This window comes from Trichomycterus rosablanca, chromosome 20, assembly GCF_030014385.1.
Source record: "Trichomycterus rosablanca isolate fTriRos1 chromosome 20, fTriRos1.hap1, whole genome shotgun sequence".
In the NCBI taxonomy this organism is placed as follows: Eukaryota; Metazoa; Chordata; class Actinopteri; order Siluriformes; family Trichomycteridae; genus Trichomycterus; species Trichomycterus rosablanca.
Genome location: NC_086007.1, coordinates 3,828,543 through 3,855,000, shown reverse-complemented (window position 1 = coordinate 3,855,000; position 26,458 = coordinate 3,828,543). Strand labels below are relative to the sequence as shown.

Here is a 26,458-nt window from a genome sequence, read left to right as displayed (position 1 = left end):
AGATCTTCAGACGTGCCACAGCTTGCTGTAAGTGGGTCTCTTTAGGGTGTGTGGAAAACAGTGCTTGTTCTCCAGCATAAAGACCGGGGATGGAGCCAGACAGCTGTCGGATCTGCAGGTTGCTCACAGCCAGCAGAGCTAATGGCTTAACCAGATCCTCGAGAGCAAGATGAGTCAGACTGCTGCAGATCCTCACCGAGACAAAATCTAACTTTTCATCCACCAAGTACAACACTGGAGACGTACCTGTATGAGGGGTCAAAAAGTCCTCATCAGGTTACGTTATCAGTACACTAATACAATAATACATCTTCAACATCTTGCTATTAGAGCAGACATTTACCTTTCTGGTTTCTAATTAGTTTAGTTTCAGTCTAACTTTCGACTGTGATCGTATACAATCCATGCAAATGAGGCTTAGGGGCCTTGCTCAAGGGCACAACAGTGGCAACCTGCACCAGGTGGGGCCTGCACCAGAGACCTTTCTATTACCAGTCCAGTACTTTAACCAGGAGAGGAGAGGGTTAGTGATATATAGGATAGGGATAGGATAGGGTTAGTGATGTATTGTACTGTACTGTACTGTATAGGATAGGATAGGATAGGTGATGGACAGGATAGGATAGGGTTAGTGATGGACAGGACAGGACAGGACAGGACAGGACAGGACAGGACAGGGATAAGGATAAGGACAGGGATAAGGATAAGGACAGGGATAGGGATAGGGACAGGGACAGGGAAGGACAGGACAGGACAGGACAGGATAAGGATAAGATAGGGTAAGGATAAATTAGGGTAAGGATAAGATAGGGTAAGTGATGTATAGGATAAGATAGGATAGGATAAGGATAAGATAGGATAAGGATAAGATAGGGTTAGTTATGTATAGGTTAGAATAGGATAGGATAGGTTAGGATAAGGATAAGATAGGGTAAGTGATGTATAGGATAGGATAAGATAGGATAGGTTAGGATAGGGTTAGTTATGTATAGGATAGGATAAGATAGGATAGGTTAGGATAGGGTTAGTTATGTATAGGATAGGATAAGATAGGATAGGATAGGATAGGGTTAGTTATGTATAGGTTAGAATAGGATAGGATAGGTTAGGATAGGGTTAGTTATGTATAGGTTAGAATAGGATAGGATAGGTTAGGATAGGGTAAGTGATGTATAGGATAGGATAAGATAGGATAGGTTAGGATAGGGTTAGTTATGTATAGGATAGGATAAGATAGGATAGGATAGGATAGGGTTAGTTATGTATAGGTTAGAATAGGATAGGATAGGTTAGGATAGGGTTAGTTATGTATAGGTTAGAATAGGATAGGATAGGTTAGGATAGGGTAAGTGATGTATAGGATAGGATAAGATAGGATAGGTTAGGATAGGGTTAGTTATGTATAGGTTAGAATAGGATAGGATAGGTTAGGATAGGGTAAGTGATGTATAGGATAGGATAGGATAAGGATAAGATAGGGTTAGTTATGTATAGGTTAAAATAGGATAGGATAGGTTAGGATAGGGTAAGTGATGTATAGGATAGGATAAGGATAAGATAGGGTTAGTTATGTATAGGATAGGGATAACATAGGATAAGGATAAGATAGGGTTAGTTATGTATAGGTTAGAATAGGATAGGATAGGTTAGGATAGGGTAAGTGATGTATAGGATAGGATAAGATAGGATAGGTTAGGATAGGGTTAGTTATGTATAGGTTAGAATAGGATAGGATAGGTTAGGATAGGGTAAGTGATGTATAGGATAGGATAAGATAGGATAGGTTAGGATAGGGTTAGTTATGTATAGGTTAGAATAGGATAGGATAGGTTAGGATAGGGTAAGTGATGTATAGGATAGGATAAGATAGGATAGGTTAGGATAGGGTAAGTGATGTATAGGATAGGATAAGATAGGATAGGTTAGGATAGGGTAAGTGATGTATAGGATAGGATAAGATAGGATAGGTTAGGACAGGGTTAGTTATGTATAGGATAGGATAAGATAGGATAGGTTAGGACAGGGTTAGTTATGTATAGGTTAGAATAGGATAGGATAGGTTAGGATAGGGTAAGTGATGTATAGGATAGGATAGGATAGGATAGGATAGGATAGGATAGGATAGGATAGGATAGGATAGGATAGGATAGGATAGGATAGGATAGGATAGGATAGGTTAGGACAGGGTTAGTGATGTATAGTATAGGATAGGATAGGATAGGATAGGATAGGATAGGTTAGGTTAGGACAGGGTTAGTGATGTATAGTATAGGATAGGATAGGATAGGATAGGATAGGTTAGGACAGGGTTAGTGATGTATAGTATAGGATAGGATAGGATAGGATAGGATAGGATAGGATAGGATAGGATAGGATAGGATAGGATAGGTTAGGACAGGGTTAGTGATGTATAGTATAGGATAGGATAGGATAGGATAGGATAGGATAGGATAGGTTAGGACAGGGTAAGTGATGTATAGGATAGGATAGGATAGGATAGGATAGGATAGGATAGGATAGGTTAGGACAGGGTAAGTGATGTATAGGATAGGATAGGATAGGATAAGGATAAGATAGGGTTAGTTATGTATAGAATAGGATAGGATAAGGATAAGATAGGGTAAGTGATGTATAGGATAGGATAAGGATAAGATAGGGTTAGTTATGTATAGGATAGGATAGGATAAGGATAAGATAGGATAGGATAGGGTAAGTGATGTATAGGATAGAATAGGATAGGATAGGTTAGGATAGGATAGGATAAGGATAAGATAGGATAGGATAGGGTAAGTGATGTATAGTATAGGATAGGATAGGATAGGATAGGTTAGGACAGGGTTAGTGATGTATAGTATAGGATAGGATAGGATAGGATAGGATAGGATAGGATAGGTTAGGATAGGATAGGATAGGATAGGTTAGGACAGGGTTAGTGATGTATAGTATAGGATAGGATAGGATAGGATAGGATAGGATAGGATAGGTTAGGACAGGGTAAGTGATGTATAGGATAGGATAGGATAGGATAAGGATAAGATAGGGTTAGTTATGTATAGAATAGGATAGGATAAGGATAAGATAGGATAGGATAGGGTAAGTGATGTATAGGATAGGATAAGGATAAGATAGGGTTAGTTATGTATAGGATAGGATAGGATAAGGATAAGATAGGATAGGATAGGGTAAGTGATGTATAGGATAGAATAGGATAGGATAGGTTAGGATAGGATAGGATAAGGATAAGATAGGATAGGGTAAGTGATGTATAGGATAGAATAGGATAGGATAGGTTAGGATAGGATAGGATAAGGATAAGATAGGGTTAGTTATGTATAGGATAGGATAGGTTAGGATAGGGTAAGTGATGTATAGGATAGGATAGGATAGGATAGGATAGGGTAAGTGATGTATAGGATAGGATAAGGATAAGATAGGGTTAGTTATGTATAGGATAGGATAAGGATAAGATAGGGTTAGTTATGTATAGGATAGGATAGGATAGGTTAGGATAGGGTAAGTGATGTATAGGATAGGATAGGATAAGGATAAGATAGGGTTAGTTATGTATAGGATAGGATAAGGATAAGATAGGGTAAGTGATGTATAGGATAGGATAAGGATAAGATAGGGTTAGTTATGTATAGGATAGGATAGGATAGGTTAGGATAGGGTAAGTGATGTATAGGATAGGATAGGATAAGGATAAGATAGGGTAAGTGATGTATAGGATAGGATAAATTTGCAATGTTACAGCAGCTTTTAAGAACACCGGGATATAAAATGTTTATAAATATAATAAAAGTAGAATAGATATATATATATATACAGTGTATCACAAAAGTGAGTACACCCCTCACATTTCTGCAAATATTTCATTATATCTTTTCATGGGACAACACTATAGACATGAAACTTGGATATAACTTAGAGTAGTCAGTGTACAACTTGTATAGCAGTGTAGATTTACTGTCTTCTGAAAATAACTCAACACACAGCCATTAATGTCTAAATAGCTGGCAACATAAGTGAGTACACCCCACAGTGAACATGTCCAAATTGTGCCCAAAGTGTCAATATTTTGTGTGACCACCATTATTATCCAGCACTGCCTTAACCCTCCTGGGCATGGAATTCACCAGAGCTGCACAGGTTGCTACTGGAATCCTCTTCCACTCCTCCATGATGACATCACGGAGCTGGTGGATGTTAGACACCTTGAACTCCTCCACCTTCCACTTGAGGATGCGCCACAGGTGCTCAATTGGGTTTAGTCCATCACCTTTACCTTCAGCTTCCTCAGCAAGGCAGTTGTCATCTTGGAGGTTGTGTTTGGGGTCGTTATCTTGTTGGAAAACTGCCATGAGGCCCAGTTTTCGAAGGGATGGGATCATGCTCTGTTTCAGAATGTCACAGTACATGTTGAAATTCATGTTTCCCTCAATGAACTGCAGCTCCCCAGTGCCAGCAACACTCATGCAGCCCAAGACCATGATGCTACCACCACCATGCTTGACTGTAGGCAAGATACAGTTGTCTTGGTACTTCTCACCAGGGCGCCGCCACACATGCTGGACATCATCTGAGCCAAACAAGTTTATCTTGGTCTCGTCAGACCACAGGGCATTCCAGTAATCCATGTTCTTGGACTGCTTGTTTTCAGCAAACTGTTTGCTGGCTTTCTTGTGCGTCAGCTTCCTTCTGGGATGACGACCATGCAGACTGAGTTGATGCAGTGTGCGGCGTATGGTCTGAGCACTGACAGGCTGACCTCCCACGTCTTCAACCTCTGCAGCAATGCTGGCAGCACTCATGTGTCTATTTTTTAAAGCCAACCTCTGGATATGACGCCGAACACGTGGACTCGACTTCTTTGGTCGACCCTGGCGAAGCCTGTTCCGAGTGGAACCTGTCCTGGAAAATTGCTGTATGACCTTGGCCACCATGCTGTAGCTCAGTTTCAGGGTGTTAGCAATCTTCTTATAGCCCAGGCCATCTTTGTGGAGAGCAACAATTCTATTTCTCACATCCTCAGAGAGTTCTTTGCCATGAGGTGCCATGTTGAATATCCAGTGGCCAGTATGAGAGAATTGTACCCAAAACACCAAATTTAACAGCCCTGCTCCCCATTTACACCTGGGACCTTGACACATGACACCAGGGAGGGACAACGACACATTTGGGCACAATTTGGACATGTTCACTGTGGGGTGTACTCACTTATGTTGCCAGCTATTTAGACATTAATGGCTGTGTGTTGAGTTATTTTCAGAAGACAGTAAATCTACACTGCTATACAAGCTGTACACTGACTACTCTAAGTTATATCCAAGTTTCATGTCTATAGTGTTGTCCCATGAAAAGATATAATGAAATATTTGCAAAAATTTGAGGGGTGTACTCACTTTTGTGATACACTGTATATATAAAAGAATAGAACTAAAGAGTCCTATTTGTGTCGGATACATAAATCTAACATCTGAGCAACAACACTGCTCGCTCTCTAAAAGCACGACCACAGCAGAGTTCAGCAAATAATCTGCAAATAATATTATGTTGAATAAAAGCCATTTAATAGCCACTGATATTAACCAATAGAACAGAAGAGTTGGAAATAAAACAAACCTTGTCTATCCAGGATGGTGATTGCATATCCGACCACATCGACCTCTCCACATGGAGAGTAAAATTTTGGGTTTTGCAGATCTCGGAGGCACGTCGATTCTCTGGCCGGAAAATGCAGGCTTAACCATTCCGGACGAACCTAAACCAACATTGTTATTGAAAACTGAGCATACTGAGGGGCATGTCCTTTAAAGTACAACGAATAAAATATATACGCAGTATTATTTATTATATTACAGCATATTGTGTGGTAAATTATACGTGCTGAACTAACTTTAGGCACACTTGGGGTTTTACCTCTACGTCCTGAAACCGTGTTTTCTTGGTGGCTGTGAACTGGATGTTGGCAATGCCAGTGCGCTTCTTAGTCTCTGATGTGGCCAGATGATAAGCCTTGTATCTGCAGCCCTCTCTCAGTAAGGAACGCAACTCCTCAGTGGGTCGCCAGATATTCAGCGTATATACTAGAAAATAAATACACGCTCAGTTAATCCAGAAGCATAACAAAGGCAGGCGGGATGAAATAATAAGGAGAATTGAATCAAAAGACGTTCAGAACAACCTCACTACTCTTGATTAGTGCCACACAAGTCTTAAATGATGTGGGCTTGATCACTTTAGGAATTATTCTAGTCCCTAAAGAGATGAAGGTGAAGACAAAGTGGGAAAACCACAAAAGTGAGGTTGAGTTTTATGATCAACCCACCATTTTCATCCTGGAATAAATGACTCTAAATGTCACTATGCATGTTTACACCATAGGGTGCACCTGAATGTGTAGCGCTGCTGTCTGTGGGTGTCTGTCTGTGACCCCCTTTCTTAGGGCGCATTCACATGAGATGCGGCAAATCCACGAGCCTCTGCACAAGCCCTTGTGTTCATGTCAATCGTTATAAGTTCGGCCGGAGTCGCTCTCATTGGAGGCGCTTCGAAAAGGTCACCGGCAAACTGGGTCAAAGTTCAAATCAGGTGAACTCTGAGCAGTGCGGCAAGGGCAAGAATCAGGGGCCGCTTCTCATGTGAATGTGCCTTTACTCAAACATGAGAACACCGACTTTACTCTGTCAGTTTCTTGACTTTTTATAGTCAATAGTTCATTATTTTGTTTTAGCGGTCGCAACGGCGGATCATATTCCGGTCCGCAGACCTGAATTGGCACGCCGGACGCCCCTCCCGACACAGCCCCTCCCGGTTCTGAAAGCACACTGACGAGTGCGCCTCCCGATGTCTTGGCCCTTCTAACGCTGTATAATATAATTAGACAGACTGTTCTGACATCGTATAATAACATTGACTCTCTCCTCAAACCCACCACATTTGCCGTGCAGATCGTTGGAGTCAGCAATAGCGAGTTTCCAGACGGGAGTAACGACTCGTGCGGCACCATCCCCCTCGGCCTCTAGTACGGCTTTGTGCAGGCGCTCCTGGAGCTCTGACCTCCTCTGCTCGGCCAGATTTCGTCTGTAGCTACTTACAGCCTTGACCTGCTGTGTGCTCAGACTGGTCTGTACAAGTATAAAAAACATGAATAAATACTTTTAGTAATGATAAGCTCATCTGAGCCAATTAATGAAGTCTGATTAGCAAAAATGTGCTGTGTTCCTACAGGATGGGAAAAATAAATCATGGAACACATTACTGATTACAATAAGCCTTAAAAAAATGCCTTTGAATTAATTAATTAATTATTTATACAGTATATATAAACATGTGAATCCATAAAACCATTTTTTTATGCATTTTCTCCCCTTTTCTCCCGATTTTGTTAGTGCATCCAATTTTTACCCAATTACGTTATGCTTCCTCTCTACTGGTGTTGACCCCCGCCCCGATTGAGGAGAGCGAACTGACACACGCCCCCTCCGACACGTGTGCAGTAGCCGACTGCATCTTTTCACCCGCACAGGGTGAGTTCATATGTGGATCAGCTTTGTGTACGGAGAGCCACACCCTGATCAACGCATTATCCCTCGACTCTGCGTAGACGCTATCAATCAGCCAGCAGAGGTCGTGATTACATCAGTTATGAGGAGTCCCTATCCGGCTCCCTCCCCGTATGAACAACAGCCAACAGCTGAGATTCGAACCGACGAGTTTTTAAAAAGTAACAAATATTCTTTATTATTTACATAATCCTGCTAAATATCCATGTAAATCTCAAAGTGATTCACCTCCACAAAAGCTGCATCGTTCTCCATGGCTTCGGATAGCTTCTCGCCGTCCTGCAGGTTCTCAATCTCACGCCGACTGAAAACTTTGCTCCTTCTGTTTTTTTCTTTTACTGTGAAAACACACAACAGAGTTTTATTTTCACCACAGCTGTGCCTTGGTCAGGGTTGTGGCGAGTCCGGTTTCACCAGGACACAGAGGGCACAAGGCAGGAATATCAGAATATCATGGACAGGGTGCTAATTTAACCCCTCCCAAGACGAGCGGCCTGCCAATAGGACCATCGAGATTTAAACCCTGGTCTCAGACAGGGTGGGCTAGTGTAATAGGTGGAATAATGTACATGAAGACAGCACGTTAGAGAGCAACCTCTCATTATGATAATGATAGTTTAAGTTTACATTTAGCAGCCCAGCAGAAGATTACTGTATTTCAGGCCCCAAGATGATTTGAATCATCTTGAATCATTTTACAAGAAAGCTCCTTCATACCTTCCTCCTCTTTCTCGAACTGGACTTGTATCTTGGAGAACAGGAGCTCCATGGTCTTCTGTTTGGCGCTGTTGTGGCGAGCGGCCTCTCTCTCTTCGGCTCGCTCGTTCCGAAACACGAAGACACCACCAGGCCTTTTCTCCATCCACTGGTTACAAATGAGATATATAATATAATAAATGAGATATGTGAATGTAATAACTTTTAACATATAACTCCTACAATGTTTACATATATATTTTCAGCATTTAGCAGACACTTTTATCCATCTATAGATAAATCAGCGACCTTTCCCTTACTAGTCCAGTACCTTAACCACTAGGCTACAACTGCCCTATATTTCGATAGAGATAGATGGATGGAGGGGTGGATGGATAGAGAGATATACAAACAGACAGACAGATACATAGATAGATAGATACTTTATTGATCCTGCAGACTAGCCCACCACAGCTGGGATCAGGGTTTCAATCTTGGTGCATGAACGAGTTGAGGAATGGCTGAAAGGAGAAAATACACCTGGGACAGGGCAACAGACTATCACATTTAGTCACTTACTTACACCCAGTGGCAATTTAGAGTCGCCAATCCACTTACAGGTATTGTTTTGTAAAGAAATCAGCATATCTGGAGAAAACAAGCACTGACAGCACAGCTACTGATTCAAACCCATGTCTTAGCAGTGGTGGGCTAGAGCAACAGGCCGCTGCGCCACCTGAGCGCCTCGTTTCGATTCAGTGTTTTGAAAATGACTTAGTGTACACACACCTGAGTGGGGTAACTCCTCAAAGCAACGATGTCCACACGAGCCACGACTCCGCCGTTAGGATACAGCGTAGAAAGTGACAGCGGAAAAGGTCGAGGGTCTTTATAGAAACCGAGCTTGGTGTCCCAACGAGCTCTTCTCGTACTGTTGGCTGAAATCTGAAAAGCATCAGTGACACAACTGTGATAATCACAAGGGTCCAACAAGACAAAGCCTGCCTTCTTATAGGGCTTATCGGAGTTTAAATCCATTGATTAATGCCGTTGGTCCTATAAGGGTCCGCAGGGGGGCTGTTATTGTGTTATTACTCACTCACTTATCCCAGCTTTTCAATGGGCGCAAGGCACACAGTAACACCCTGGACGGGGCGCCAGTCCATCGCAGGGCAGACGCACATACACCCTATAGGGCAATTCAGTGTCTCCAATTAACCTGACTGCATGTCTTTGGACTGTGTGAGGAAACCAGAGCTCCTGGAGGGAACCCACACAGACACGGGGAGAACATGCAAACTCCACACAGAAAGGACCCGGATCGCCCCGCCTGGGGATCGAACCCAGGGCCTTCTCGCTGTGAGGTGACAGTGCTACCCACCGAGCCGCCCCTACTGGACTCTTTATTAGGAACAAACAGAGCAACAGATGGGCTACATTTAGTAATTGTATGTACTGTAAGTATTGAATGTATGTACCAGAAAGTGCTTGGTGAGTCTGTTTAATATGGAAGAGCTAGCCTGTGTTTCTATTCATCTTGCTCAACATGAATTCCTGAGGCTTAACTAAATCTGGCTCCCACGGTATCATGGTGGACGTTCACAGCCAACCCAAACATCCCTGCTTGACAAAAAAAAAATCTCTCACCTTCAGCATAAGTGAATCAGGGGCTTCTAGAGGAGGACACGCATCCTGAGAGCCAATCAGCTCCGCACCATGGATGATGAGTTTCACACCCGCTTCCAGACGACCCCTTTGCAGCATGGTGGACAGTGGAAGGTCCAGCAGTGCTTTAATCGAGTACCAGCCGTCAGTAAGCCATACGATCGCTGCAGCTTTGGTATCAGTGGAGTCTGTGGGCTTCTCTGAACTCTCTTCACTGGGATGAGATTTGGCAACGCCACACACACACAGCACTAAGGTCTTGGCTGGAGTGTCGTCCCGCTCCATGATTTTCTTCAGGGCAGATCGGCGACTGTGGTCCACCTCAACGTCATACCTGAAAGTGATAAACGAACCAAAAGTCAGAATATGACAAGCGCTTAGTAACTTTATTGAATGCTGATTCCATTTTGACAGATTCAACGAAGCTCCTTATATTGATTTATCAGCAAGACACATTTCTTTTAACACCACTTTACTTGATCTCATTTTAACATGCAAATTCTTTGGTAACAACTCGTATAGATTCGGTCGTGGTGAATTTGCACTACTCGATTTTGTGAAGTCTGCTGATTGCAAGTGCAAATGTACTACACTCTTTCTAGTGTGTAAGAGCGCATTCACATCAGAGGCGGCAAAAAAAACGTGACTTATCGTACTAAAACAACGACCAAGGAATTCCATTAGCGGAGAGAACTTATGAGCAGTAATAATGAAGAGAAGTTTAGTGCTCCTGTGTCGTTCTTTTAATACATTAAGTCGCATTAAGCTTTTTTTAACGATAAGCGTTTTAGACTCTCTGAGAAGCTGATTCTCACAATTTCTCAGAAGCTCGAGCTGTTACACAAGTTTAAAAGTGCAACAGTGAGGAAAAAGCTGCTAAACACAGATACACGTGGAACTTTCTGACAGGATTTGACGCTTATTCTACACAAATGCAGATTCGACTCATATGCGCACTTTGATGACTTCTTACCCTACCACTTACCGCGCTGAGCAAAGCGGTTTTGCCGCTTCTCATGTAAATGCGTCACGAAAGCCTTGCTGAAATACTAATTCAATAATGCTGATTACCCTACAAACTAAAGGTGATGCAGATGCCACTCAAGTGGCGCAGTGGTAAAAACACACGCTGGCGACCAGAGCTGGGATCTCAGATACATCGTATCGAGTCTCAGCTCTGCCTGCCTGCCTGCTGTTCAGATAGGGGTGGGAATAGGGACTCTCTCACAACTGATGCGATTACGACCTCTGCTGGCTGATTGATGGCGCCGCCACAGAGACGAGGAAAAAGTGCGCCGATCAGATCAGGGTGCGTCTCTCCGTACACAGTGCTGATCCGCATTGCACTCGTCAAGTGTAGGTGACTAAATGCATACGGCTGCTGCCCACGTGTCGGAGGGGCCGTGGGTTAGCTTTGTTCTCCTCGATCAGAGCCGAGGTCCGCGTTGGCGGAGAGGAGGCGTGACGCAATCGGGCAAAAATTCTACACGCTAAAGTTGCGTAAACAAAATAATAATAAAAAAGGTGATGCAGATGATGATTTTTGCTTTATTGTGACGCTTGTTTTTAGCTCTGGGAAAAACAACAACTGCATCGGTCAGCGCAGCGCTCAGCCAGATACTGACCCTCCGACTCTCGAACTCTCTGCTGCACCACCTGAGTGTATGTTTTTTATTATTATTATTATTGGTCCTGTATACGCGGTCCTTCACAAAAAGACAAACATGATTTATTTGGTTTCCTAAAATGTTTATTATTACATTTTCTGTGTTTGTTGAGAACGTTTTTATCTTCCTCAGATGGTGATGCAACATTTATTTGTAGAAACGTTAACCTAAACATTTGTGTAATGCTTTGAATCAATGTTTTGGACTAAATAAACAATGTAGTCAGTTCAAATTATCCTCTAGGCCACCCAGGGAGGATGGCGGTCCCTGTTCAGTCTGGTTCCTCTCACGGTTTCTTCCTTGTAATTTTTAGGGAGTTTTTCCATGCCGATGTGGCCCTCAGATTACTCATCAGGGGTTTTTGGTCCTGGATTTTGTAAAAACAATGTCTACTGTAAAAATCGCTCTCTTTGAGCCTGTCAGATATCTTAGTCGACATTCTCTTCACTCACCCGGTTTGAACTAATGCATAGTACCAATGCTGAATTACCTGAGTTTGAGCTGTAGGAGGACTTGCTCTGGATTGAGACATCTACCACCCATGGTTTCTGGGAAAGCTCTTTCCATGCTGGCCCGTTTCCACACAATCCACCGATAGTGGTTGTATACCCATGCTTCGTTTATCAGTTTGGGATCAACACCAGGGGTGTCGCATAAAGCTCTGCCGAACATCAACACACGTTTTATTTATTAAATAAAATAAAGCTGTATGTTAGAAATGGTCCAGATATATGCACATCTTTTAATTCATTTGATCAACTCCTTTAACCTGCTCAGGTTCCTGCTTGTTTACACTACCAACAAGACAGAGGTACCCAAAACACGATGCCTATCATGGCTCTCTGTATGCGATATGACTCTTTGCAAGAACTCAGCACTAGCAGGTAATAAGATGCAACCATTGGACACGTGTCGGAGGCAGCGCGTGGTGATCCAGCTCTCCTGGATCAGATAAGGGATTGTGTAAGCCAGTGGTACCCAACCACCGGGCCACGGACCGGTCATTTATTACCGGGCCGCACAGAAAGAATACATAATTAGAGATCGCAACACTGCTTCCATTTCCAACACACGGGCGTTTATGGTCTCATATCACCCCCAGGTGGAAGCAGCGCCTCGATGCAGCGAAAGCAGCTCATTTGTGAGCAGTACAGTTATTCTATTTTAAATCCTCCCGCCCCCACCGGTCCGTGAAATTATATCTTATATGAAACCGGTCCGTGGTGCAAAAAATGTTGGGGATCGCTGGTGTGAGCGGAGGCAGATTCATAATTGAGAATTGGAGATGACTAAATTGGCAGATAAGGGGGGAATCTAGAAGAAAAAAAACACTTATTGCACATAGCAGAATATCTGAAAGGCTGAGATTAAAACCCTGGAACCCAGCGGCGCTATCGGCCGGTCAGGCGTCTACACAGACATGTTCGGTTAGGTCCGGTTTGCAGAACCTAATTATCTACTATGATGACCCTTAAAAAAAGGAGCAGCCGGAAAAAAATAAAATCAATAAAAACGTAAGAACTCACTTGTAGAACTCGTCTTTGCCGAGACTTCCTTCGCTATCTGGAATGAGCCACCCACCATCAGCCAGCTGAACCCCTCCGGTCTCTGTGAACTGCTCAGGTTTAAAGAAGTCATTACAGCTGAACCTAAACGATTCCGCGTTCTCACTGCTTATTCGAAAAACACTGCTCTTCACCCCAAACCGATACAGCTACAAGAAAGAGAACGTTTATCAAGCATCATGATTAGGAGAAATGAATAGAATCTTTGTCACTATACACAGGTACAATGACATTTCGAATGGCATCTCTCCGAAAAGACAGTAGTTGTAATCACACATAGTGGTGAACGATAGCTTTAAATCCTCACTAAACAAAAGAAATGCTCGTGTTACCTCTTCCTTGGTGTGTTGAAGTGGGTTTCGGTATTGTACCGCCTCTCCGAGTGAATTTCTGGCCACTCCGGACGTCTTTGCCAGGTAAAGGGTGCCAGGGAGAGGTCGAATTTTCTGGCGCTTCTTTTTCCTGAGCCTCATGTCCTGCATGTCTCGTGCCAATTCCACAGACTGCTGCCAAGTGACTATAAGCACGCAAATTAATAGAACATTCAAGATATTTGCTGCAAGTTGTATCTATAATGGAACAGCAAATTCATACGCTGTGCTCTCAGAAGCAAACTCATACAATTCATCTGTATTAATGATAATGATGCATAGCAATAGTTGTATTGTTTAACTTTGTTAATGACTTTAATTTGTGCACACATGTCCGTGTGTGCTTGCAAATGGGAGTTCAAGTCTTTATTTCTCTTTCCTATTTTTAAATTTGAGCTTATTCAAGTTCATGCTTGCATAAGCAAACAGCATTAAGTGGACAAACACTCCAGGGAATGAGTGTAATAATGGTATAGCTGGTCACCAGTAACCGCAATCAACTTGATTTCACTTAATAATACTAATAAGCACCCTGACATTTTACATTTAGATGTTTTGCTTGTTCTAGTACACAGAAAAATAGAAAATTGAGATACTGCTGTTTATCATGGTTACCTTTTGTTTCACAAGGTACAGTGGTCTGATCTCGCTTCTCTTCTTTCTTTATTGCCGTTTCTCCCTTTCTGTCTTCAAAACTTGTTTTTTCAACCAAATGAGAGTTCACCTTTAGGTACTTTGTAGACTCAATCTTGTTTCCAGAACTAGAGCTTGAGATCAGCAGGGAATCAGAGTCTGTAGAAATTTGGGGGGAACTCCTGCCATGATCGCTCTTCTCCTTTTTAGCCGGTGGAACAAACACACTGGCAGTTTGATCCACGTTTGTTGGCATATTATTTTTTGCCATCTCAGGTTTAACGTTCTTTCGAAATGGGGGCATAAACACTGAGGGTTTCTGAGGGTCAGATGATCTCTTTTGGTGATCAGAGTAGGTCGTTTGCTGGTTTTGGACATCCCTGCAGATCATGAGAACGGTTTTGTTTATGTTCGGTGCTTAAAAAAAACACTGCTGAAAGATTCAAGGTGTATTTTATGAAATTACCTAGCTGGATAAGTAACATTGGGCTTTAACTGGATGTTGTACTTGAAGACTCTTCTGTCTCTCAGGGTGCCTGTTAAGGAGAGACCATGTGCAAGTTAGGGGCCAATCAAAAGACCCCAAAATTACTATTCATGTACAACACTAACCATTAGGGCTGCTGTTCACAGGCGTACAAACTCTTCTCTCATCAGAAAATTGGTCGAACTCTGATATTAGTCTTCTTTTTAAAGGTGGTTGGGCTTAATGTCAAAGAAACAAAGATCAGTAATAGCAGGAGATAAAACTGTTCAAACATGTTCAACAATATATAGACACCCCTTCTAGTTTGTTGCTGCAGTTATTTCAGCCACACAAACTGTTAACAGATGTATAGAATCTTTCTTTGGTGGACATGTTCAATGATAGAAAATAATAATCAAGGACTGTGTTTATGGTTTGGGCTTGGACTCGATTTCATTCAAGTAAAAAAAGTAACCACACAGCACAGGCTGACCTTATTAAGTCTTTCCATTTTGTTGGCAAGGAACTGTGAAGTGACCTTTACTTTTCATCATCGCAGTGCCCTCAGAAATGTCAAATTCTAGCTTTAAAAACCTAAAAGTCCTGCCAGAATTTCCCACCACCCAGGTCATTTCACCACTTCTCTCCATTTACTGGCAAATGCAGGTAATTAAAACAAAATCCTTTTTAATTTATAACCCTACATGCACCATGCACAAGATATTGATTTATTTTTTTTATTTATTAGGATTTTAACGTCATGTTTTACACTTTGGTTACATTTATGACAGGAACTGTAGTTACTCATTAAACAAGATTCATCAGTTCACAAGGTTATATATCAAACATTGTCTTGGGCAATTTAGTGTCTCCAATTTACCTCACTTGCATGTCTTTGGACTGTGGGAGGAAATATGCAAACCCCACACAGAAAGGACCCAAAAAGCCCCACCTGGGGATCGAATCCAGGACCTTTTTGCCGTGAGGCGACAGTGCTACCCACTGAGCCACCGTGCCGCCACCATGCACAAGATAAAGGTTAAACTTTGGAAAGAACCTGACAGCGCCCTGTTCTCAGGTCTATCCAACACCACTTTGATGAGTTGGAAATCTGCCAGCGAGTCAAGCCATAATTGCCCAACATGACTTAAATAGAAGTGAATGTCTGCAGTCATGTTCCAAAATCTAGTGAAAGTCCCTCTATGAGAGTGGATACGTCGGCTGTTTTTAAGTAAAATATTTATGTTTACAATTGACATCCTAAGCGACTTACAATTAACACTGAATACAGTCGGAGTAATTAAGTGTTAAGAGCCTTGCTCAGGGGCCCAACAGTGGCCTCTTGGTTGTGGTGGGGCTTGAACCAGCAGACTTCAGATTCTTAGTCAAGTACCGCTTAACCTCTAGGCTACAACTGCCCAAATATTCAGCAAGCACATATGGATGTGATGACTGGGTGTCCACATACTTTTTGACATGTGGTGTATCTTTTCTTACCCAAAACACTAGTGCTTAAAAGTCCTACCTGTTACATTTCTGTCATCTGATGTTCGCTTTCTCTGTCCAGTCTTGCCCTCTGGACAGATCTGCTCTTGAGGAACGAGATTTCCACTACCTGCAGATTTCTGCGTCCCTAGTAAACCGTGCTCGTTGAGATCGTCTTCTAAAAGTGCTTTAGTGCAGGCCATTGCTTCTTGCTCGAAATACTTCTGCTGGGTCACAGTGCACCCATCAAGCTTTAAGGGATTGCAGTCTATCAGGGGGTTATTTTGTGTAGCTTGTACGTGAAGAGATGAATCCGTGGCTTCAGTCTGATTCATTGTATTAGTCTTTGGGACGAATGGAGTACACTGCTTAGTAGTCTTTGCAGACTGGCACCCAGAGGTAATGGTAGTTTGAGACTGGTCGTTAGTATCTTGTCGATCACAGTCTCTGAACATCTCGAAAGCTGCCTGTATGGCTGATTTTGACACAGACACACCTTTTCCGCTGGCTGTGCTGAAGCCAAAATTTCCTGATCCGAACTGATCAGCTTTTGAGGCTCTACAAACCAAGTCCTCGTGTTTTTCTTCAAACCGTTTTGGATTTACAGGCTCAGATCCGTTTTCAGTAGGGAAATCTTTGCCGTGAGAGTTTTTCTCGTCATCTGGAATGCTTAAAAGACTCTCATGTGGTGACTTCTCCACCACAGCTACCCCTTTCCTACTGGAAGTGCTAAAAGACAAACTTGTTTCATTAGGGATCTTTAAGCGATCTGCAAATGATTTCTTCACTGAAAGGCTTTCATTATTTGCTAAATCATCCGTTTCGCAGTCTATAAATCGCCTCTTTGCATTTTGCAGTGCCTCCTCAGATATGGCAACCTTTTTCCCACTTGCCGTACTGAAGCCAAAGCTTCCTCCTGAAACAGTAGTCTGTTTTTTGGGTACAGCCTCATCTTCTAAAACCCTGACTATCGTTCCACAAGGTTGCGCATCACTGGAATATCCAAACGTAGAATTATTCATCTTATTCAGAGACTTGTCTGAAACAGAAGCCTCTTGATCCCCTTCAATGCTGAAAGGAGCTCCGTTTGAGATCTTAGGATCTGGTGTGAGATCATCCACCTCACAGCCAACAAAAAGACTCTTGGCTTTTTCGAGCGCCTTGTCAGATAATGCCATTTTTCTTCCACCTGCTGTACTAAAGCCCAAGCTCCCTCCTGGAACCATGTCCCCAGATTTATCCTCCATCAGTGACTTTTCCAAATCACCTTTTTCACAGGTGGTACTAAAAGGCAAACACGTTCTTGGGATTCTCAGATCTGCGCCTGATCTCTTTGTAGTTAGGTTTGCATCAGGTGCTAAACCATCTACTTCGCAGTCTGTAAAAATACTTCTTGCTTTTTTAAGAGCCTTTTCAGATACTGCAACCTTTTTCCCACTTGCAGTACTAAAGCCAAGGCTTCCTCCCGAAACAGTAGTCTGTTTTTTGGGTACAGCCTCGTCTTCTAAAACTCTGACTCTCGTTCCACAAGGTTGCGCATCACTGGAATATTCAGACAAAGAATTATTCATCTTATTCAGAGACTTGGCTAAAACAGCAGCCTCTTGATCCCCTTCAGTGCTGAAAGGAGCTCCGTTTGAAATCTGAGGATCTGTATTTCCAGCAAGGCCTTCATCAGATGTTAGATCATCCACCTTACATCCAACAAAAAGACTCTTGGCTTTTTCGAGCGCCTTGTCAGATAATGCGATTTTTCTTCCACCTGCTGTACTGAAACCCAAGCTCCCTCCTGGAACCACGTTCCCAGATTTATCCTCCATCAGTGACTTTTCCAAATCACCTTTTTCACAGGTGGTACTAAAAGTTCTTGGGATTCTCAGATCTGCACCTGATCTCTTTGCAGTCAGGTTTGCATCAGGTGCTAAACCATCCACTTCGCAGTCGGTAAAAAGACTTCTTGCTTTTTTAAGAGCCTTGTCAGATACGGCAACACTTTTCCCACTTGCAGTACTAAAGCCACAGGCTTGTTCTGGAACATTGGAGCCTATTCTAGGAATGCTTCTGTTTTTACACAGTAAATCAGCATTTAAATCATCTACAGTAGCTTTATTAGTTTGAACCTTGTTCTCTGACATGTCTGAAAAAGCAGCATCCTTTCCGATGGTGGTGCAGGAAGGCAAACATGTTTTATGATCTTTGGCGAATATATTTACATCCAGGCCTTCATCTGGTGCTAAACTTTTCAATTCACAGTCCCCAAAGACGCTCTTTGCTTTTTTAAGTGCCTCGTCAGATATCGCGACCTTCTTCCCAGTTGCAGTGTAAAAACCAACCCTCTTCTCTTGAACAATCATCTTTTCTGATATTTCCAGACTTTTTTCACAAGCTAAAGCAGCATTTGAATCCTCAAACATAACCTTATCTCTCTGAAGAGCTTCACTTGAAACGGACACCTCCGTACCACTTGCTGTACTGAAACCACAGCCCGACGTGTGTTCAAGCGGCTCAGCTGAGGTTTTGCTGAACTTCCTTTGCGAGGTTTCAGTCCAAACTGGCGTTTCCTTCTTAAAACACAAGGTTTCTCTGTCTATTGCAGACAAATGTGCCATGTTTCCTGAAACAGCCTGAAAGCCAGAGTCATCCATCACACTTGTCTCGTCTCCTTTTTCTCGACAAATATCCGACCCGTCAGGATCGCAGTCTTTAAAAAGAGCTTTCGCCTTCGTGAATGCTTTTTCAGAATAGCTAACTCCTTTACCACTTGCCAACTTAAATCCGTTGACACACGCGTGTTGGTTTGGATCTGACTCGGCATAAAATTTCATATTTCCTTGCTTTAATTTGGTCTCGTCGAAGCTTTCCAAATTGCCATCAATATCTTTTAAAAGGCTTTTTGATTTGTGAACATCACCTGTGAAATCTGTCGTTCTTTTCCCACCGGTCCTTTTAAACTCGGCACCTTGCACGGATCGAGGCGTTCGATACGCTGTCTGTTTCATTTCTGTTCTGTTTTCAGACTTGTGCTTTTTAATAGCGTTGGCAGAATCATGAACTACGTCTGCCACTGTGTCAGATGGACTTTGCAGAGCAGGCTTACTCCAAGAAACCGCTTTTGGTTTTGGATCGACTTTGTTGGTGCTGTAGGAAGGTTCCTCACTAAACGTGACTTCATTAAGAAGTTCGTTTGCATCCTGGAGAGCTTTCTCTGATATCTTTACTTCCTTCCCACCAGCGGTCCTGAATCCAGAACCTGTGCTTCTGTGAAGTAAATTAGATTCCCAGTCTTCTTGCTTAGAGTCCAAACGTATTTCGCCACAGGTTTGTTTCCCGTCTTTCATTGGTAAGCTCGTGTTCTCATTAACCTCGGAGTTAAGTTCACCGTGGAATTCCTTGGCAGTGGTGTGAGACTTGCCACAATAGTCAACTGAAGGGTTTTCCTTTTGGTCAACTGTATTGACTTCTTCACTGTCCTCTAAATCTGGGCTTCTGGACTTGCTCGAACATTTCTCCGAGACACTTTGGACATTGTCGCTGGTGGTTTTAAAACCAGAACCTGCTTCAGATTCCACCTGCAGTGCCTTCGTTCTCTTCTCTGTACCATCTGACAAATTCTGACTGGCATCATCCGAGCACTGTTTCACATTTCCCGTTCCCAATGAATTCCGCTGCGAGTCGCTGACATTTATATCTTTAATAAATACGCCGCCATCCGAGACACTGTTTAAGACCCTGGTGTGTGGAACAGGCGAATCAGCCTTGGCCTGGTTTTTTCTTGACATTTGTCTTCCAAAATCAGAGTGAAAACTATCATCAAAGTCAATGCCAGCAAGCATGTCAGGATCCCAGTCTTTCTCAAACTGAGCACCATCCTGAGATTTCGTGCTAGACTTGGCGTTCCTACACTGTGTGAATTCGTACTGGCTGCTCGCCTCTTCCAACAAACTGCACAGCTCGGATACGTCTGCTTTCTGCGAGGCTGTCAAAGTCCAATTCCCGTCAGCATCGTTATGGGTGGAATATTTGGATGTATCTTGACCGTTTAAGTTAGATTTCACATCTTTTATTGCATTCTGGACTTGATCTGTGACCTTTCCAGTGTTTGACACACGAGAGCTAACATTTTCTTCCTCACATTCCTTGAACATGCCTTCGGCTTTCTCAAGATTAGCAGACGTGACAGTAATACTTTGGTTAGATGCGGTTTTGAATGCACAGTTAGTGGTTTTGCAAACTGAGGGACAGGGAGTTTTCTCTGAAACCGTATCAGAACTTGAGATTGTCCCAGCTGATATAAAATCAGAGGTTTCTTGTTCTAACGGCCTTTCGTCTCTAGCGGTACTTGCCAAAACTGGTCTGCAAGACGACATTGTTGAACCGACTGTGCCAGTCATAAGCTCAAAGGATTCATCTAACATTGCCTTGGTCTTTATTATGGCTTCAGGTTTATTATTTGCCGTCTTGAATCCAGAATGAAGACGTTCAGAACCACTTACTAATAAAGATTCCCTGCTAGAATCTGCAGGATAACCACTGTCATGTTTCAGACTTTCACAGTTTGTACTTTCCATCTTTTGCTCATTTATCAAATTAGTGTCTTCTGCCGATGTTTCCTTGCAATTACTCTGGAAGTCCTGTGGGTCAAAACCAGTCTTACAAAATTCTTCAAGGTCTGGTTTAGCCCGCACATCACTTATTTCCATTGTTGTGCAATCTGACACACTTTTGTTGGGAGATTTTTCCGATTTCTGACACGCTTCCTGAGTAAAATCCTCCGCAAAAGCTTTACAAAGCTGCGTCGTGTCAAGATCATGGTCCATGTTGTGGGTTGCAGGATTATCCTGATTAATCAGAGAATCTGCTGGTTGCAGAAAATGACCTTCAGCGTCCATGTCTTCGTTGTAGTGCTTTTCATTCGAAATATCTATGAGAAAAATTACTTAAAATAAATGAAATACATACAATTATGTATCCTATTTTAACAGGATTAGCTTTACATAGAAATGAATACTGTGCAAATATACACTGATCAGCCATAATATTAAAACCACCTCCTTGTTTCTACACTCACTGTCCTTTTTATCAGCTCCACTTACCATATAGAAGCACTTTGTAGTTCTACAATCACTGACTGTAGTCCATTGGTTTCTCTGCATTTAACCTGCTTTCACCCTGTTCTTTAAATGGTCAGGACCCCCACAGGATCATTCTCAGCACTGCAGTGACACTGACATGGTGGTGGTGTGTTAGTGTGTGTTGTGCTGGTACGAGTGGATCAGACACAGCAGCGCTGCTGGAGTTTTTAAACACCTCACTGTCACTGCTGGACTGAGAATAGTCCACCAACCAAAAATATTCAGCCAACAGCGCCCCGTGGGCAGCGTCCTGTGACCACTGATGAAGGTCTAGAAGATGACCGACTCAAACAGCAGCAATAGATGAGCGATCGTCTCTGACTTTACATCTACAAGGTGGACCGACTAGGTAGGAGTGTCTAATAGAGTGGACAGTGAGTGGACACGGTATTTAAAACACACACACTAACACACCACCACCATGTCAGTGTCACTGCAGTGCTGAGAACGATCCACCACCCAAATAATACCTGCTCTGTGGTGGTCCTGTGGGGGTCCTGACCATTGAAGAACAGCATGAAGGAGAAACAGATGGACTACAGTCAGTAATTGTAGTACTACAAAGTGCTTCTATATGGTAAGTGGAGCTGATAAAATGGACAGTGAGTGTAGAAACAAGGAGGTGGTTTTAATGTTATGGCTGATCGGTGTATATTCACACAAATAATGTGTAAAAACAAGCGAAAATTCATACCAGTGACTGAACGAGAGGATCCTGCTGGGGTAACATTTTGTTTTCCTCGCCTGCTGGTTGAACTTTTTACACGATAAACAAACTTCCTCGGGTTTTTTGAGAAGGTAAGTGCAGCAGACACGTTCAGCAAAGAACCTTGTACCTGAGATCTTTGAGAGTCGAGGGAGAGAGTGTTTCTCTGATAAGAGCAGGAAGGGGACTGTTGTACGGTACAGTCCTCATCACGCTGTGTCGAGTCGTCGTTAAATGATGTTAAACTATTGCACTTAGCTGATAATTCTGAGGTGCAGACTTGGTTTGCCTTTGGTTCTTGCACATCAGATAAACTCAGTGGAGTCCACTGTGTAAAGCTTTTATTATAAGGTGGGTTTGAAAACAGAGGAGATTTCGTCGCGGCGGCTGTACAGCGGTCGGTTGTGCTTACGTCCTTTTCCGTAGTGTTCTCCACCGTCACAGAATTAGATTTTACTTCCTTGGTTAAACCGTTCACTCTTCTTTTCGTCCTCTCCTTGGATTTAACTCGGCGAAGAGCCGAGCCGCTGTTGCTAAAGAAGATGGACAAAACATCCTCGGCACCATCGAGAACGTTCTCCACCGTGTTCCGCACGTCGTTGTCCTTTATTGCGTCCGGTACGGTCTGCCTCCAGTCTTCACCCGTGCTGTCAGACGATGAATCCGATTTCTGTTTATTATGCTGGCTGTTCACGTATGATACTGTAAATAATAAGTTAATATCTTAACATCTCAAGTAATAAAAGGTCCACTATGTTTCATGCTTGGATCTCTAAATATACAAAACCAACCGTTGTGTTGGGCAGTCAGACATGCTGAATCTGGACCTTTTGAGAGAGATGGAAACAGCTTCCGTACAAACTGCAAACATAAACAACAAAGTACAGCAGTCAGCAGCACATCGATCATGGTAACCTAAAGAATTGTACAAAGAAACACTAGTAATGGGTTTGTCACCATATAAACAATAAGTTAAATACTGTTTAAAAGTGTCTTTATTTAAGCTGAAGAACAAAAAAAGGCATTTGGATTGTTTGATGTCATTATCCATCCATGTAAAATGTCGCTATAGCAAGAAACACTGACCACAACATGCTGCCTGGAGCTTTGACACAACAGCAGTGTCAGAAAGTTGCTGGTTCAAGCCCCACCAACACCAACTTGCCACTGTGGGGCCATTAAGCAAGGCCCTTAACCCTCAATTACTTGCACTGGAATTAGCTACAACTGTCTATCTATCTCCTATTCCTAGGTCGCCGGCGGATTGCGACCTGGCACAGTTTTTACGCCGGATGCCCTTCCTGACACAACCCTCCCTATTTATCCGGGCTTGGGACCGGCACTTGGGGCATCCTAGCGGCTAGGTACCCACAGGACAATTCAGTGTCTCCACTTAACCTGACTGCATGTTTTTGGACTGTGGGAGGAAACCGGAGCACCCGGAGGAAACCCACGCAGACACGGGGAGAACATGCAAACTCCGCACAGAAAGGACCCGGACCGCCCCGCCCGGGGATCGAACCCAGGACCTTCTTGCTGTGGGGCGACAGTGCTACCCACTTAGCCAACGTGCCAACCATAGGCTCCTTTAAATAAAGGCGTCTGCTAAATGCCATAAAAGTAATTGTTCGATATTAATGAATCTTACAATTTGGAAATATTAATAATCTATATTGCACATTATTGCTAATTTCATTTTCTTTTCTTTGTAACTGATTGCTAGTCTTTCATTTAAAGGTATCTCATGCGAGATAATGCAGACTTTAGGTTTTACTTCACTGTGTTGTCCATATATCATTATTCTTAACAAAAATGTTATGATTGTTTTATATTTCAGTTACCCTTCATTGTTACCGTGAAACATTCCGTGTGTGTTTAAAATTTAACATTATCATACAAACTAAACATTAAAGTTTTCAGGATTGAATAAATAAAATTTATCTGCCCTAATTTGTTAAATGCCAGGCACCAAGTGGCATGTACAATTTCATTTATCAGCTCATTCTGAGTGTGTAATGCCACACTATTGTACTACAGGATACCCCTAGCTAACACAATCAATAAAATCTAATATCAGTGAAAGGTAAATAAGTCATACTTGAATTGTTTTATGTGACTTACAATGACTTCTGTGTCCCTGCGAAAACTTACTGGTGAAGTCAGGGGTTCCTTTTTAGCTGTAAAAGCAAAAAACACAATTAAAAAAAAGTATTAATACGTTTTATTAAGTATTAATGTCAGTAGCAGAGATGTTGACATGACTGTAGCTGTACTAACACAAAAGAACAGTGGGGCTCAGTGATGACGGGGTGTTGAAGGAACTGCTCCACGACAGATCTGGATTTAACTGAGCTCCAAGACTCTCACAGATGCGCCGTGCACTCGATTCCTGAGGCTTAGAAATCACATTAATCAGTAGTGATTTTAAAAATGTGATTTTAATAAGATAAACTGGAGTAAAAGTAGGTCTGTCTCACCAGTAAACTCTTGGGTGTATCGAGCAAATCTGAAGCATTTCATACAGCAGACCAAAAACACAATTTAGAAACACGGTATGTTAAAAGTAATTAATGGCTTAATATTTTAAATATCAAGGACAAATATTAAATATTAAAACAATAACATGTAACTTACCAAAGCACCCATTTGACTTTAATGATCCCCAGCCTTTCTCACACTGCTTGCTACAGAAGAACATTAGATACGTCACTGAGAATTTCACTTTATACATGTATACACTGATCAGTCATAACATTAAAACCACCTCCTTGTTTCTACACTCACTCCGCTCCACTTACCATATAGAAGCACTTTGTAGTTCTACAATTACTGACTGTAGTCCATCTATTTCTCTACATACTTTTTAACCTGCTTTCAGCCTGTTCTTCAATGGTCAGGACCCCCACAGGACCACCACAGAGCAGGTATTATTTAGGTGGTGGATCATTCTCAGCACTGCAGTGACACTGACATGGTGGTGGTGTGTTAGTGTGTGTTGTGCTGGTACGAGTGGATCAGACACAGCAGTGCTGCTGGAGGTTTTAAATACCGTGTCCACTCACTGTCCACTCTATTAGACACTCCTACCTAGTCGGTCCACCTTGTAGATGTAAAGTCAGAGACGATCGCTCATCTATTGCTGCTGTTTGAGTCGGTCATCTTCTAGACCTTCATCAGTGGTCACAGGACGCTGCCCACGGGGCGCTGTCGGCTGGTTATTTTTGGTTGGTGGACTATTCTCAGTCCAGCAGTGACAGTGGGGTGTTTAAAAACTCCACTCAGATCCACTCACACCAGCACAACACACACTAACACACCACCACCATGTCAGTGTCACTGCAGTGCTGAGAATGATCCAACACCCAAATAATACCTGCTCTGTGGTGGTCCTGTGGGGGTCCTGACCATCGAAGAACAGGGTGAAAGGGGGCTAACAAAGCATGCAGAGAAACAGATGGACTACAGTCAGTAATTGTAGAACTACAAAGTGCTTCTATATGGTAAGTGGAGCTGATAACATGGACAGTGAGTGTAGAAACAAGGAGGTGATTTTAATGTTATGGCTGACTGGTGTATATTATTAAAACAATTTTACTGTTACCACAGTTACCTGTCTTTTGTGGACCCAAACAGACACGGGCTTGATTCTGGACCTGGCAGAACAGGACATGGACTCTGCAATCCTGCAGAGAAAGAAAACATCTATTAGATCTCTTGTATCTTGCCACATTTGTACTAGTTTGATTGGTACATGTTTTATAAGAAAGGAAAAAGCAAAACATTTTACATTACCTGAAAATTCCCCAGTAACAGAGTCCGGAGAATGTTGCTGTAAACACCTAAACACTTTAGGTGTTGAACACATCTGGCTTCCTGGGATGAGCTCCTCAACCTGTGCTTTGAAGCTGCACTTGTGTTTATGAGACGAGGCGACGTCCTCAATGACAGCGAGGTTCTCACTGCCATCTTTAGACGCTTTTGCAGTCAACTCCTCAAACCAGTCTGGGTTCAGTGGTCCAAGCTCTTCATCAAGACACAACAGCATTATGAGTTAACATATTAACATCAAAGCTGTGCATGTAGATGGTTCATTTGCTCACCGCAGCTCTTATTCTCTCACTCCTACATCTGTTATACCCTTAAATCATTTCTTTTGTTTAAACAATACATCAGCTGCTGTTGATGGTTAAAAAAATTACAAGCAATCCAAAATGAGAAGACGTTTTAATTGACATGTGAGGAGGCAATAACATCCGTGTATGGATTTTTGAATATAAAATGTACAGCACAAACATTATTAAGCATTTTTTATAGTTTTTGAATTCAAAATCCTCTCACTGTTGAATACAAGCATCTTCTCCATGTACTAAACCTTTAATTAGGACAGAGCATGTACTCCAAATACAAGGTAGTCGATTTGAGTCGATTAAAATGAGGTACCTGTTTCAATTCGAGTGAAGAAGTCATCAAACATACTGAGTTTTGTTTGTTGTTAAGTATGTAAGTA

General features: G+C 42.5%; 1 protein-coding gene across 1 annotated transcript in view; it reads right to left on the bottom strand.

The window, feature by feature from the left end:
* Positions 1–26,458, bottom strand: part of brca2 (BRCA2 DNA repair associated) — a 35,728-nt gene extending 9,270 nt beyond the window's left edge. Inside the window, exons 1-27 of the mRNA XM_063017326.1 lie at positions 26,392–26,458; positions 25,744–25,974; positions 25,562–25,634; positions 24,586–24,635; positions 24,429–24,457; positions 24,229–24,346; positions 24,073–24,128; positions 22,743–22,812; positions 21,940–22,674; positions 19,712–21,034; positions 18,443–19,666; positions 16,154–18,157; positions 14,775–14,867; positions 14,629–14,698; positions 14,273–14,542; positions 14,145–14,212; positions 13,491–13,675; positions 13,120–13,307; positions 12,084–12,254; positions 9,909–10,260; positions 9,051–9,206; positions 8,283–8,430; positions 7,794–7,903; positions 6,935–7,127; positions 5,920–6,086; positions 5,623–5,761; positions 1–246 (exon numbers count right to left, since the gene is read on the bottom strand). The exon at positions 1–246 is cut by the window's left edge and continues 8 nt beyond it. Of these exons, the coding sequence (XP_062873396.1) occupies positions 1–246; positions 5,623–5,761; positions 5,920–6,086; positions 6,935–7,127; positions 7,794–7,903; positions 8,283–8,430; positions 9,051–9,206; positions 9,909–10,260; positions 12,084–12,254; positions 13,120–13,307; positions 13,491–13,675; positions 14,145–14,212; positions 14,273–14,542; positions 14,629–14,698; positions 14,775–14,867; positions 16,154–18,157; positions 18,443–19,666; positions 19,712–21,034; positions 21,940–22,674; positions 22,743–22,812; positions 24,073–24,128; positions 24,229–24,346; positions 24,429–24,457; positions 24,586–24,635; positions 25,562–25,634; positions 25,744–25,974; positions 26,392–26,425 (8,503 nt within the window). The 5' untranslated portion in view covers positions 26,426–26,458. The remainder of the gene's footprint in view (positions 247–5,622; positions 5,762–5,919; positions 6,087–6,934; positions 7,128–7,793; positions 7,904–8,282; positions 8,431–9,050; positions 9,207–9,908; positions 10,261–12,083; positions 12,255–13,119; positions 13,308–13,490; positions 13,676–14,144; positions 14,213–14,272; positions 14,543–14,628; positions 14,699–14,774; positions 14,868–16,153; positions 18,158–18,442; positions 19,667–19,711; positions 21,035–21,939; positions 22,675–22,742; positions 22,813–24,072; positions 24,129–24,228; positions 24,347–24,428; positions 24,458–24,585; positions 24,636–25,561; positions 25,635–25,743; positions 25,975–26,391) is intronic.